This window comes from Glycine soja, chromosome 12 (genome assembly GCF_004193775.1).
Source record: "Glycine soja cultivar W05 chromosome 12, ASM419377v2, whole genome shotgun sequence".
Classification (NCBI taxonomy): domain Eukaryota; kingdom Viridiplantae; phylum Streptophyta; class Magnoliopsida; order Fabales; family Fabaceae; genus Glycine; species Glycine soja.
In genome coordinates, this window is record NC_041013.1 from 2,838,406 (window position 1) to 2,852,322 (window position 13,917).

General features: G+C 33.9%; 1 protein-coding gene across 4 annotated transcripts; it reads left to right on the plus strand.

Moving 5' to 3' along the window:
* Window positions 1-341: 341 nt before the first annotated feature.
* On the plus strand, window positions 342-12,728 carry LOC114380070 (kinesin-like protein KIN-7D, mitochondrial). Of its 4 annotated transcripts, XM_028338986.1 has the most exons (25): window positions 342-988; window positions 1,130-1,227; window positions 1,364-1,453; window positions 1,732-1,784; window positions 3,376-3,441; window positions 3,783-3,836; window positions 4,057-4,116; window positions 4,454-4,532; window positions 4,653-4,720; window positions 5,015-5,071; window positions 5,165-5,269; window positions 5,433-5,537; window positions 6,337-6,444; window positions 6,574-6,705; window positions 6,806-6,988; window positions 7,898-8,077; window positions 8,485-8,625; window positions 9,544-9,663; window positions 9,815-9,865; window positions 10,080-10,127; window positions 10,252-10,398; window positions 10,697-11,431; window positions 12,028-12,157; window positions 12,267-12,366; window positions 12,459-12,728. In XM_028338986.1, exons 1-24 carry the CDS (start codon window positions 657-659, stop codon window positions 12,350-12,352), a joined length of 3,228 nt encoding a protein of 1,075 aa, XP_028194787.1. In that variant the 5' UTR covers window positions 342-656; the 3' UTR covers window positions 12,353-12,366; window positions 12,459-12,728. The 4 variants fall into 4 exon arrangements, with proteins under 4 accessions (XP_028194787.1, XP_028194786.1, XP_028194788.1 ...); XM_028338985.1 differs by having other exon boundaries at window positions 12,267-12,728; XM_028338987.1 differs by lacking the exon at window positions 7,898-8,077 and having other exon boundaries at window positions 12,267-12,728.
* The last annotated feature ends 1,189 nt before the right edge of the window (window positions 12,729-13,917 follow it).

Below are 13,917 nucleotides of genomic sequence, written 5' to 3' on the forward strand. Positions count from 1 at the left end.
ATGATGTCATTTATCCTAAAAGAAATACTAGTAATAATCAACAAGTACTAAGGAAATTGGGTATTCCATGTGTGCACACTACATTGGCCTCTTACTAATATCTCCGGTGCTCCCGCTCAATTGCAGGCTTATTTTAAAGCCATTCCTCGGTGATATTATTGCGCGGGCACTTCCACTGTTCCACCAGTTTAAAAACCCATCTCCACCTCCTCATCCGCCACGTCGGCACTTGGAAAAATTTAACCTAATCTGAATCAACTTTTTTAAAAAATCTCATAAAAAAAAACTCAAAATTACAACGAAGAAAATAAAATTTAAACTCAGACCATGCCCTACATTCTCTCACCATTTTCACCATCTTCTTCACCCACTCTCTCACTCTCACTCTCACTCTCTCTCTTCCACTGCAACTCACCTTGTCTTAGAGAAGACGAAACACTCTCTCTCTCTCTCTCTCTCTCTCTCTGTGATAATCATATCTTAAGTAAACAAACAAAAGAAGAAAAATAAGTAAAGAAAAAGAGAACCAAATGTTCTTCGCTTTTTCGTTCTATCGCCATGTGATTTCTGACACATTCTATTCTTCTTCTCGTGTTCCCTCTTTACTTCATACCTCGCTGGTTTCCCCTGACTCACCAACTCGGTGAGTCAACTCGATGGCCTCATCCTCACGTGCAAGGAGTAGCTCGCCATTCTCGCACCGCAAACCCTCAACTCCTCTCTCCTCAGCTTCCTCTTCCACTTCTTCCTTCACGAACGGACGCGTAATGCCTCGCTCCTGTTCCTCTTCCACGTCGTCGTTTTACAACTCCGGTGGCGGTGGACGATCCATGACTCCGAGTCGCGGTCACAGCGAGTCTGTCTACTACGGCTACGGTAATCCTTCGCCGGTGGAGTTCGGGATGGACGAGGAGGTGATCACGGAGCCCGTGGATTCGTCCAGAGCTCGGGATAGCATTTCGGTCACGATTCGGTTCAGACCGTTGAGGTAATGCTTAGATCTGTGGCTATGGAATCAGATCCATTAGCTGTGGATTTTAGAGAATCCGAATCGTTCGGTTTGTTTCTATTTTTGTCGCGTTGAGTTATCTGAGATCAAATGAGAGGTTACGGTGTTGTTTGGTTGCAGTGAAAGAGAGTACCATAGAGGAGACGAGATCGCGTGGTATGCGGACGGTGATAAGATTGTGCGCAATGAGTATAATCCAGCTACTGCTTATGCGTTTGGTATTTTCATTTCAAACTTTATTTTCTTCACGTGATTTTTTTTAGGGAACTAATGGAGAGCAATTAGGTTTTTGCTTTTAGTGTTGAGATTATGGAAATGGATCGGATGTTAGAATTTTGAATTGATTTGTGGCAGATAGAGTGTTTGGACCGCATACGAATTCCGACGAGGTGTATGAAGTAGCTGCCAAACCTGTGGTGAAGGCTGCCATGGAAGGTGTAAATGGTATGAAAGGATTCAAGGATTTATATCATTATCCCAACGGGAATGTGATGTTTTTAGCAGTGTCTGATTTAGTAGCAATAGCAACTACCGAGTCATTCTAATTTTTTGATCTTAGAAACCTACATTCTAAGATTTGATGGAAGCTGCTTTAGTTTCAACTGTGTATCTAGTTGAATAACTAGATTTCAATAGTTCATATTTAGTGGCTGTTGGTTTAGTATTATCGTGGCTGGTGGAGTTAGCTGGGTTTGGAAGATAACTTATGATAAACATTGCAGGAACTGTGTTTGCATACGGTGTGACGAGTAGTGGTAAGACACATACTATGCATGTAAGTGTCACTTTTAAAATTAATGTTTTGATTTTTAGCTTTGTTATTTGGAGTATATACGATGGAAGTCAAGCTGTTATATTTTACCTCATCATCATATTGCAACATTTTCTGATACATCATATTGCAACGTAAATCTGTCATTTAAATTTAAATTAGTAAAATATGCAGATTTTTATTACGGGATGTTGTCTTATTACTCCCTACGTTTCAAAAGTATCTGGCCGTTTAGAAATTGTTTTGCTTCAATTTATCTCTAGCTTTAGGATTTTAATAAAATATTTAATGAGTTTATTTTATACACTATCAATATGAAAGTCATTACCCAATTAGAAATCATGATAGGTATGGCTTTTAAATTAGTTATGTTAAGAGTTAACCAAGTTATCATACTTGTCAAATTGTGATTAGATGATATTGTATAAATCAAGTTATGTTTTTTCACCTTTATCCATATATCTTAATATCTTCAATAAGTGCATGTTGGTTCAGCCTATTTTGGAGAATGATAAAAAATATTAATGAAGTGACAATACTATTGGTAATTTTAATGAAGACAAGTTAGTCAAATGTGTATTGTTATTGATAATATTTTATAATTTTTTTGATCCTTATGAGTGAGTAACCTTGAACAGTGTATATTTTGTATGAAAGAGAGTAGTTGTTATGTGTCATAGGCTATTTGTCAATTTTCAATTGTGAGTCTTTTTGGTAAGTTACTAATTTGTTCTGCTTTCAATTTTCTAACACAAATAAACATATGCCACATGAGACCAACTTTCTTTGTAAGCATTTACTTTTTATATTTTTCTGAAGAAGAATGTATGCATTAGATTTTATTCAGCTATTGTTTGGCTAAGGGTAAAGAAGTTTCAGGGGGGGGGGGGGGTGGACTTTTAACTCTATGAACTTACTTACAGTCATGTGACAGGAGATAGTTAGTTTGCCAGTGTCATTCCTTACACGTTTTGTTAAACTACCATCGAGCACTAATGCACTATATCAGTCATTATTTTTATCATTTTACACATGCAAAAAGTTCATAATCATTCTTATCATAAGGTTAAAATTTGAATGGCACTTGAGAGACATAGGAACTGGTGATTGAGTTAAAAGAAGTACAACTAAAATGAGTAGAAAAGAAACATTTTTATTATTATAAATGTAGAGTTATTAACAGAAATAGACCTTTTTTTTATTAATTTATATAAAGGTACAATATGTTAGCTTTGGAAAAGGGTCTTGTACTTGGACAGTGGAACTGAATCATTTGATTTGAGAGTAGATCCTTAATTATCACATAAAACTAGCAGCCATTTTTAAGGTTGATTTGGTTGGTATATATATGGATTCAAGTGGGTGTAATGTATTTACTTCGTATGTTAAAAGGAAACGTAGTAGCATGACTTGGGCTTCTAACATTTGGCTGACTTTGAAGTTTTTACAACTATTTACCTTTTGCCATATTTACAGTTTACCTTTTCAATTCACTTTTTTTTTTTACTAGAAACTGTTTCATGGTATACTTTTATAATTGATGTGATCTCTTCAGTTGCATTTCTGATTTGCTTTTCAATAATGATATTTGCAGGGAGACCAATATTCTCCTGGTATCATACCACTGGCTATCAAAGATGTTTTCAGCATTATCCAAGATGTGAGCTTTCCTGCAAACTTAGCAAATGTTGTTGAAGTCTTTGTTATTTGTGGGGTATTTAGAAATACCTGGTTGGCACTGGCCATTGTTTTCCAATATAATACCATGCTTTGAACTATAAGCAGTGTCTTTGTATTTGTTATCAATATCAATACTCTCTATTCTCTATTGCTTTGTGCTGTACTTGTGGCCAATTAGGCATCTACTTGCCTTGCACACCATTTATCCCCCCGGGATACATGAGCTGTATGTCTTGACTCTTGATTAATAAGAATTCTTAGTCAGTACTTATTTTTGATTTGTAATGACTAGTTTGGAATAACTAATTGCATTTACTGCAGACTCCAGGAAGAGAGTTCTTACTCCGTGTGTCATATCTAGAAATATACAATGAGGTAAATACGGAACAAATTGTGTTCACACTTCCCACCATCTGTGTTCTTAACATGGTTTAGAACATAGTTCATCATTAAGTGCAACTCTATCTGCCTCACCTCAATTATATTTTTCAAGGATCTGCCATTTTGAGATATTGATCGTCACAATGTTACTGGTCTGATTTTTTCTTTCTGTCTATTTTTTTAATAGATGTTTTCCCTTTTCTGCTTGTATCAGGTGATAAATGACTTGCTTGACCCAACTGGCCAAAACTTACGTGTTAGAGAAGATGCACAGGTTTCTTACTTATATTAATTGAAATTGAAATCATATTTATATTAATTCTTTCCACGTCTTTCTATGAACTCCTTTCTTACTCTGTTCTTAATTGTCTTTCAATACACGAAAACTGATATTTCTAGTTGCCTTTGGAATGTGACATGACATGTATCTATGAACTTTAAATTAAAAGCTCATTTTAGAGTGTTAACATTTCTGTTATAATTTCCATCAAGAAAATACAATGACAGCATCTGTTATTGGAAGAAAATCTAGACTATTCTTCTTCATTTTGAACTCTTCAAACAGTTTTCTTAAGACTAGTTCGAGAGATGACCAATGATTTATATTTCAGGGAACTTATGTGGAGGGTATGAAGGAAGAAGTTGTTTTGTCTCCTGGACATGCCCTTTCCTTTATTGCTGCCGGGGAAGGTTAGAGTTGATACTTAAAGTTACATTTGCCCAAATTACTTTTAGTAATATAGCTCTCATGGTTAATTGTTGGTTACTTGGTTCAGAAGCTTTATTAATAAGGATGTTGTTTAATGGCAGAGCATCGTCATGTTGGATCGAACAATTTTAACCTCTTTAGCAGCCGAAGTCACACAATTTTTACACTTGTAAGCATTCTTGGAATTTTAGTTTTAAAATTTAGTATTGAAGCAACCTTTTGTACACCAGATCCAATTGTCAAAGGAAAATTATTTACAACACAGCCTGAGGCCTTAGGTTTTTGAATGGCTAAGTTGCATGCGTATATTCTGCTTAGATGTTTAACTAAGTTTTCTGTATGCTGGTTAAAAGTTTAATGTTTGCTCAGCTCATATATTTGGATTTTTTTTTCCTGGACCATTTTAAGCCATTTTTGTTTCACTTCTAACCTGTATTATTATTGCTATCCAATACATTTGCAGATGATTGAAAGCAGTGCCCATGGTGAAGATTATGATGGAGTCATCTTCTCTCAGCTTGTATGTGAACATTATTATGAACTTTTCTGACAACACACTCAAACACATTATTGCGTGACTATTCTCAATTTTTTGCTTGCTTTCTTTGATTAGAACTTGATCGATCTTGCTGGATCTGAGAGCTCGAAAACTGAAACCACTGGATTAAGAAGAAAAGAAGGATCTTACATAAACAAAAGTCTTCTGACACTTGGAACAGTAGGTGTCTTGTATTCCTGTATTTGTTGGCTATGAAGAAATTTTGTTATGACATATTGTGGGAACCTGGGATCACCAGTTAGTTAATTTACGATTTATATTTTTGTGAAAGATCACAAAACCTGCCTCCTGAAAGTCTTGATGTTATGGTTTCAATTTAAAGGTTATTGGAAAATTGAGTGAGGGGAAAGCATCTCATGTTCCATATCGCGACTCAAAGCTTACTCGCCTCCTGCAGTCTTCACTTAGTGGGCATGGCCATGTTTCTGTGAGTTTGGGATTCTACTGCTCTTTTAATGATCAAATCTTTAACTGTATTTGGTGTCCTTTTAATTTTTTACATTTGTTGAGTCATCTTTTTTGTTATATCAAGTCAATAGATAGTTATTATACGTTAGCACGTCTTAAAAATTTCCTCTTAGAGTAGTTGTAAATACGAATAGCAGAAACTCTATTATAGCCATTTCTGTACATTCAACGTACTCTATGGATAGAGAAATACATAGAGTATTCTACCTCAATAGGCCATAGTTATTAGAATCTTACAATTCACGATTCATATCACATCATGAATCACAGCATTTTGAATCATGTGATACATGGATGGATTGGCGTAAATTTGTAATTTTGTATCATCAATGCGATTCACACAACTCGGCAACTTATTTTTACCTTTTCTCATCTTTCCTCATCAATAAAATAGAGAAGTCAAATCCTTAATTGTTAAAAGGAACTGAATGTGCACTACTGAATGCACCCTGTTTGATGCTCTATTTTTATTCTTTTGAAATAGGTTTCACACCATTACTTAGTACTTACTCATTCTATACATTAAATTTGGCTGTTCAATTTCTGTTTTCAATCTTTTAAAATAAAGGCTTCACACAATTTTGACATGATCTTGTTGTTTGAGACTTATCGTTAAGTAGTTTGGTCATTTTGTCATTTAAAAATTCTTTCCTTCCTCTTTATTCTCTGTAATAGATGCACGTGAACAAAGTATGTCAGAATATTTGCATGGGCACTATTGCATCATATTAATGTTGACTTTGACATGAAAATTTCAGCTTATTTGCACTGTAACTCCAGCATCCAGTAATATGGAAGAAACTCATAATACCTTGAAGTTTGCTAGCAGGGCCAAGCGAGTAGAAATATATGCCTCACGTAATAAGGTCCGCTTCAAATCTATTTATTAGCCACATAACTGCATGACTATTATTCATAAAAATAAACTGCATGACTATTAATGTTATCATGCCCGTGAGGTTTCTGATTGATTCTTTAATAATTTGTTAAAACAGATTATTGACGAAAAATCTCTAATTAAGAAATACCAGAGAGAAATTTCAGTCCTCAAACATGAACTTGATCATCTGAAGAAGGGGATGCAACTTGGTGTCAACCACGAGGAGATTATGACCTTAAAGCAAAAGGTTTTTAGCTTCCCCTAAATTGTTTCGTATTTTCATTTCTCAGGTTTTTGTGATTGTGACAAGATCTGGTTTTCATTTTGTACTACTGACATATGGGTAGTTGGAAGAAGGTCAAGTGAAAATGCAGTCAAGATTGGAAGAAGAGGAAGAAGCCAAGGTTGCTCTTATGAGTCGGATCCAGAAGCTAACCAAGCTCATTCTGGTTTCATCAAAGAATGCAATTCCGGGATATCTAACTGATGCTTCCAGCCACCAGCAGAGTCCTTCTGTTGGAGAGGATGATGTGAGTTCTTCGTTAAATTGCTGTGAAGTGTTTTTTACCGTCATTTTCAAATAATATTCATTCTAAATGTGCAAGTACTTTCAACTCCTTATCATGATTAGCTGCAATATTATTTGCAAATTGATATTCTTTTCTTATTCTAAATCTCCGTACTGACAAATTTTATGCTGCTGATTACTTGGTAGTGAGTTTATTTCTTCTGTCACTTAAGTTAGTTCATTAATGATAAAGCTGTACATTTTATAGTTTATGTTAGATATACAAATCATTCATGGCCTTCTCCCAGTCCCCTGAGTAGCTCATGCTTTTATGCTGAGTTGGTTCTTTGCATTTAGGGGTGGAAAAAAATAGGTTAGGGTTTTCAAGGTTTGAGTGTGACTTAATTCTTAAAATTAAGACTCAAGCTGTTTAAATGATCTTTTGAAGTAAATAGGCTTTTAAGAAAAAAAAATTGAGCTTACCTATATAGTCAATAAATCTTACTTGACCTGAGCCTGCCTGGTATAAGCTAGGCCATTGGCCCCCAGAAGCAATTTTGGCCTATTTTCATTGCTAGTCACAACATATCAAAGCCTTTTTAATGAAGTGGACAAGTGGTAAAGTATTTTATCCTTGTTGCTTTATTTTTCGTAGTTAAATTAAATTTCAACAAGGTAATTGAAGCCTAAGCATTGTCCATATTTCAAGCACAAATGGTGTTCTTATGAGGGGGTATGCGATGTAAACCATTGTCAAGCCACTACCGCTTTCAGGTTGAGTTGGTTATTGACATCTTAATTATATGTACTCAAATATTTTGTTATTTATCAGAAAGATGTCTTACTTCCATATGAACCTTGCGTTATGTGTCTATCTTTTTTATAGATGTTAAACAGTAAGTAAAACCTAGCTTATTCCTTTTTCTTCCAGAAATATGATGCCCTACGTGATGGATCTCTTTTGGTTGAAAATGAGAGTCAAAAAGATGTTTCCACTGTGTCATATGATCCGTCTCATGATGTTAGACATATAATATCGTCAAGTAGACAGAACGAAGAACTCTCCCCAACTAGCAGTATCATCACTGAATCAACACGGCTGCTACCAGCGGTAGATTCATGTTCCCATTCCCCCTCAACAATATCTGTTTGCTAATCTCATTCCAAAATATGCATATTAGATGCCTCAGCTTTGGGAATGTGTCACAGTCCTGGCTAAATTAATGCATAGAAAAATTATTAGAAACTAAAAGGTCTAACTCAATTTCAAAATTTCAAAAGCTAAGCCTCAAACTCAGCGGACGTGATCGTGGGGTTCCCTTGTGACTTCTGCACGATTTCTTTATTTTATATTTGTATCTAAATACTGATAGAATATCCATTGCTGCAATGTTTTATAATTTAAAAAGTATTGGTTTCTTGCTGACTATTGTATCTCATTGTATTCTCATACTTCAGAAGTGTTGGATTTCTTTATATCTTGTTAAATCTCCTTTTTGACTGCATATTAAATTGTAGGGAGGGATGACAGTGTCTGATGAGATGGATCTTCTTGTTGAGCAAGTCAAAATGCTTGCTGGAGATATTGCTTTCAGTACTAGCACTTTGAAACGCTTAATGGAGCAGTCTGTAAATGATCCTGAAAGCTCCAAAATACAGGTATTCTGCCTTTGTTTTAAACTGTGACGATTTATTGGTATGGTAGATGCGGAGGACTAAAATTTTCCATAAAAATTAGAAATGAAGAATAACGCGCGTATGTGCTAAAATTAGCGACGTACTTTATTGAAATCATGTGCATACCTCGTTCTCTATGTTTCTCATGTCAGCTTTTATGGGAAGGCCTTTTGACACTCCTACATATTCAAATTCTTTTATCTTGAACTTTTTTTTGAATTTTTTTTTTAACTTTTCAACATTTATTGTACTTCTCGAATTTATATTGATTTAAGTTTCTCTGCACACTTATTTCATATATTATATGTAATATTGAAAATTGTGATAAAAATAAAAAAAATACATTTTATTTTTGTTTACACAACTAAAAAAAGTATTTATAATTATGCCAACATAATTTGTTTGACAATTATTTGTATAACATATCCAATAAATATAAATATATTACATAAATTAAACCTCAAATTTATATTTCGTTTATAAAAATATTGTACTTATGCATTCAAAAAAAATATTATACTTATGACTTATCTCACTATTAATTAATTATAATGATATTTTTATTTCTGATGCATGTATAAATAAATTATACTTGTATGCACAGTAAGATACCTTGTGCATGCTTGTATAACTCGCTTTCATTCTAAAGTCATAAGGGACTTTTACTTTCTTGTCGTGGAAAGTGAGAAAATCCCATTGAACGTGGTTTCAACGAAAACCAAACACACCAATCTGATTGCACACGTTTCCACAAACAGATCTACGCACATTTTTTACGTGGCATCGATGGCCCATGTTGCAAAATGCGCTGTACCTAGCTCTAATTGATATGCCATATATTGCAGATTTAAATTTTTGGTAGAAATCATTTATATGGAGAATGTGCATTTCTTATTACAGATTGAGAACTTGGAACAAGATATCCAAGAAAAAAAGAAGCAAATGATGGTTTTGGAACAAAGAATAATTGAGAGTGGTGAATCTTCCGTAGCTAACTCATCACTGGTTGAAATGCAGCAGGTGGCTATTTTGATATTGAAATTCTTTGATATTCTTTTTTTTGGTGAATAAATTCTTTGATATTCTAATATACTCGAAAGTTGTATTTATGTAAATGCTTCAATAAAGGTCATTTATAATTTTGATTTTCTTTGCGGGTTTGTCATGACAGACAATCGCAAGATTAGTGACTCAGTGTGATGAAAAGGCCTTTGAGCTGGAGGTATGCCTATTTTATCTATATATATTAGGGCGCTTATTCACCTTGAGTCTGCAATTTATTTCCAGTTCGGAGTTCCCACTGATTTTTTCCAACTAGTATTTTGTCATTGCATTTTACAATTTCTTTTTTAATATGTAATTTGAATTTATGATTTATGCTAATCACATTGATTATTCTCTTATAATAACTTCTATTTTTAAATATATATCTATAGATAAAATCTGCAGACAACCGTGTCCTTCAAGAACAGTTAGATAATAAGGTACGTGTTTATCTTTTCGGCTGTTTTCTTCGTCCTTAAAGTTGAAGATGCAGCAGAAACCGCTTATTATTATTATGAAATTGTATGTCTATGTTGACACCCTTTTTTGTAATTTTGTTGACAGTGTTCTGAAAACAGAGAATTGCAAGAAAAGGTGAAGCTGCTAGAGCAGCAACTGGCAACAGTTACTGGTGGTACTTCGTTAATGCTTACTGATCAGTGTCCGTCTGGTGAACACATTGATGAGTTGAAAAGGAAAATACAATCCCAGGTAACTATTAATTTGTTCTTTTGAAGTAGCATTGTTAAAAGGATTATGTGCTTTCTGAATCCTCTTTCATTTGGTTTTACTTGGTTAATGCTTCCCTAATAGTCTGCATACTTCCGCTGCCTTCAGTCTGTTAGTTATTATTGATAAAATCAAGTAAGGATTACTACTTAAAATCAATTTTAAAGATTCTGCGTGAACTATATATTTGCATATGCTAGCGTCAGCAATAGTTATTCTTCCTGTCCAAGTTACAGTTTTGATTCGATTGAATTGTCTGGCGTTTTTCTTCACTCTTCAGGAGATTGAAAATGAAAAACTGAAGCTAGAGCAAGTTCACTTGTCAGAAGAGAATAGTGGGTTGCATGTGCAGAACCAGAAACTCTCTGAAGAAGCTTCTTATGCCAAAGAACTGGCCTCTGCAGCCGCTGTGGAGTTGAAGAATTTGGCTGGGGAAGTGACCAAACTTTCATTGCAGAATGCAAAGTTGGAAAAGGAATTGATGGCAGCTCGAGACCAGGTCAACACTCGAAATGGTGTCGTGCAAACAGTTAATGGTGTTAACCGCAAGTACAGTGATGCAAGATCTGGGAGGAAGGGAAGAATTTCTAGCCGTGCTAATGAAAGTTTGGGAGTTGGTATGGATGAGTTTGAGTCATGGAGTCTTGATGCTAATGATCTGAAGATGGAACTGCAGTCTAGGAGACAGCGAGAGGCTGCCCTTGAGGCTGCATTAGCTGAAAAGGAATTTCTAGAAGAGGAATACATTAAAAAGGTTGAAGAGGCCAAAAAAAGAGAAGCCTCGTTGGAGAATGATTTGGCAAATATGTGGGTTCTTGTGGCTAAGTTAAAGAAAGAAGGGGGTGCCGTCCCAGAATCAAACATCAATATAAAAAAAGTTGATGAGGAAGCACATACAAATGATCTGAAAACTAATGGCATTGAAAGTGATATTGTCCCCAAGGAGCAGATTTTAGATGTATCAATACCAGAAAATGAAATAGCCAATGAAGACCCTTTGGTTGTTCGACTTAAGGTAAGATCTACGTTTATTTGTATGTTTCTTTAACATGGAAAATTTTGAACTGATTATTATTATATATAGATCCTGAATATTAATTAGTCAGTTCTCAAATAGCCCTAAATTCTTCCTTGATAAATTCATTTGGAAGTCCAAATCTCCCTCCAGTACTTTTGTTTGATAAACCCAATTAGCACAAATTATGATGTGCTTCAGACTGCTGTCTCTCAGTAGGTGTGTTATGTGTTAAACAGTGAGTGATTTACTTTTGGATTTCAATGCAGCTACTTTTTCTCTGGAACAATCTTTTTTTTTTTTAAATTCTCAAGGAGCTATGGGCCTACAGCTGTGTTCTGGTTTTTTACGGGATTTTCTATTTACAAATGTTTTGGTACCAAGGAGGTCTAAAATCTAAATTCTATAGCAGTGTGCAGTCTATGCAATTGTTTTTACTGTGCTACTTTTATACTTTGCATGATAATTATCAACTTTTTGGGTTAAAAGATCTCAAAATGCATTGAATTACTTCAATTTTTCTGAACATTACTTGAACTTGTAATAAAACAAAAAGGCTAGAGGTACACTTTTTGATCTGTAACTTATGATTTTAGGCACGCATGAAAGAGATGAGGGATAAAGAATTCAAGCATCTTGGCAATGGAGATGCCAATTCCCATGTTTGTAAAGTATGTTTTGAATCTTCAACTGCAGCAATTCTTCTTCCATGCCGGCATTTTTGTTGTAAGACTTTTCCTACATTACCTGAGTATTTTTTTGCCTCCATTTTTGGCAATTTCCTTTGGTTATATACTTATATGACTGAATTACAACCTCTTGTTTGCCTTTGCAGTGTGTAAATCTTGCTCACTTGCTTGTTCTGAATGTCCAATATGCCGCACCAATATTTCAGATAGGCTTTTTGCTTTTACTTCTTGACTCTTCAAAAAAAGGTCTTTTGCAATTTTTTATACATACGAGCCATATTCTGTACAAGTACAAATTTATAACATGTTTTCATTTTTTGGCTGTTGAAAATTTCCAGGGTTTTATCTCATTGAACTAATATATCCGTGTGGCCACAGGTGCAATTCTTTCATTGTATGTAAAACTGTTTAAAAGTTATATCGATAATATCTTTCTTTTACTCTACCCTGGAAATTGTATAATAGGGGGAGACCAAGGGGTGGGAAAAAGGAATGTAAAAAGGAAATTGAAAGGGTGTAAACCACACTGCCGAAGTACATGTGCACATAGTGTGTTTGTTTTAATGTAATAAAGCAGATTTTTTGTTGAATATCCTTTGTCTTTTCCAGATTATCAGAACAAAGTTTCCTCCTTTTCCCCTTCAGATATTTTGGTGTTTTAACTTTTAACAAAAAATCTTGTGATGCAGAGCTTTGACTCTACTCTTAATAGGGCCTAGTTGCTATTGCAGTGCGTCAAGTGCCTCCTTTTTTGTCTACATTATTAATTGAAACAAATTTACTAATTTATTGCTCGAAGGTTGTCCATAGTTTCTACAAACGCCAGTTTTTTTTTTTTTGAGAAAAGTTTTTACAGACGCCAGTTATATCGTAGAAAGAACATAGAATGTATTAAAATAAAAATAAAGTAATTGAGGGGATGTACTTTAGTTGTTAAACAATGAGTTATTGTAATTCTTTTTCTATTTGTCTTATATTTCTACAATTAAAAAAATAAAAAAAGTTTGTATTGAAACCTATAAAAAATTATTTTAAATTTTCCCAAAGTTTTAATTAATTTTATAAAAGGATAATATTTATTTTGAAGATTATAGGAGAACCTAGAAAAAAATCATAAATAATACAATTTTGCTTATTTTAATAAAAATATTTTACTCATTCAAATAAGCTTATTCAAATTTATCTTAAGAATCCGTTTTGTTTCTTTGTCAAACAATTTTTAACTTGATATTTAAAAAAAGTATGTTTTAATACTTTTTTTTATAAAAAAACTTAAGAAAAATCCTTTAGAACATATATCTTAATTGTTTATACATATTAAGCAATGTTATTCTTGTGAAAAAAAAGAGGGGGAAATGCTGATTCGTTTAAACCTTGCTTTATTTACTTTGGGTCAATTGATACTGAAGGAATGGTGTAAGGTTTACCTATATCTTCTACTTTACAGCCGACCTTTGTCAATGATTTGATTTACCTTTGCCCATTATGTTTTTGTATTTATAAAGTTTACCATTTGAGGACAGAATATGGTAGATTCACACGATTCTGATATTTCAAGAAAGAGTAATATTCTAATAACACTTCATCATTTTAAATATCTCATTAATACCTTTTATTTTTTTTTCTTTCTATTATATCATAAATCCTATCATATTTATATATTTTTTTCTCTTTTTTCTTCCTCTCTCATGGTGTTAAATAACACAATGAGTGAATGTAATATTTTTCTTCAAGAAAAGCGAGATGATTTGAAGTGGTGTCGTGTACCTCACCAATTTGGGTCAAAGTTTAACGTAG

Excerpts from the sequence above, each read along its gene's own strand:
- LOC114380070 (XM_028338985.1), top strand. The coding sequence starts at position 657 with ATGGCCTCATCCTCACGTGCAAGGAGTAGCTCGCCATTCTCGCACCGC. Across the intron at positions 6,445-6,573 it reads TATATGCCTCACGTAATAAG|ATTATTGACGAAAAATCTCT; the intron begins GTCCGCTTCAAA and ends TTGTTAAAACAG. Across the intron at positions 12,158-12,266 it reads TCCATGCCGGCATTTTTGTT|TGTGTAAATCTTGCTCACTT; the intron begins GTAAGACTTTTC and ends TTGCCTTTGCAG.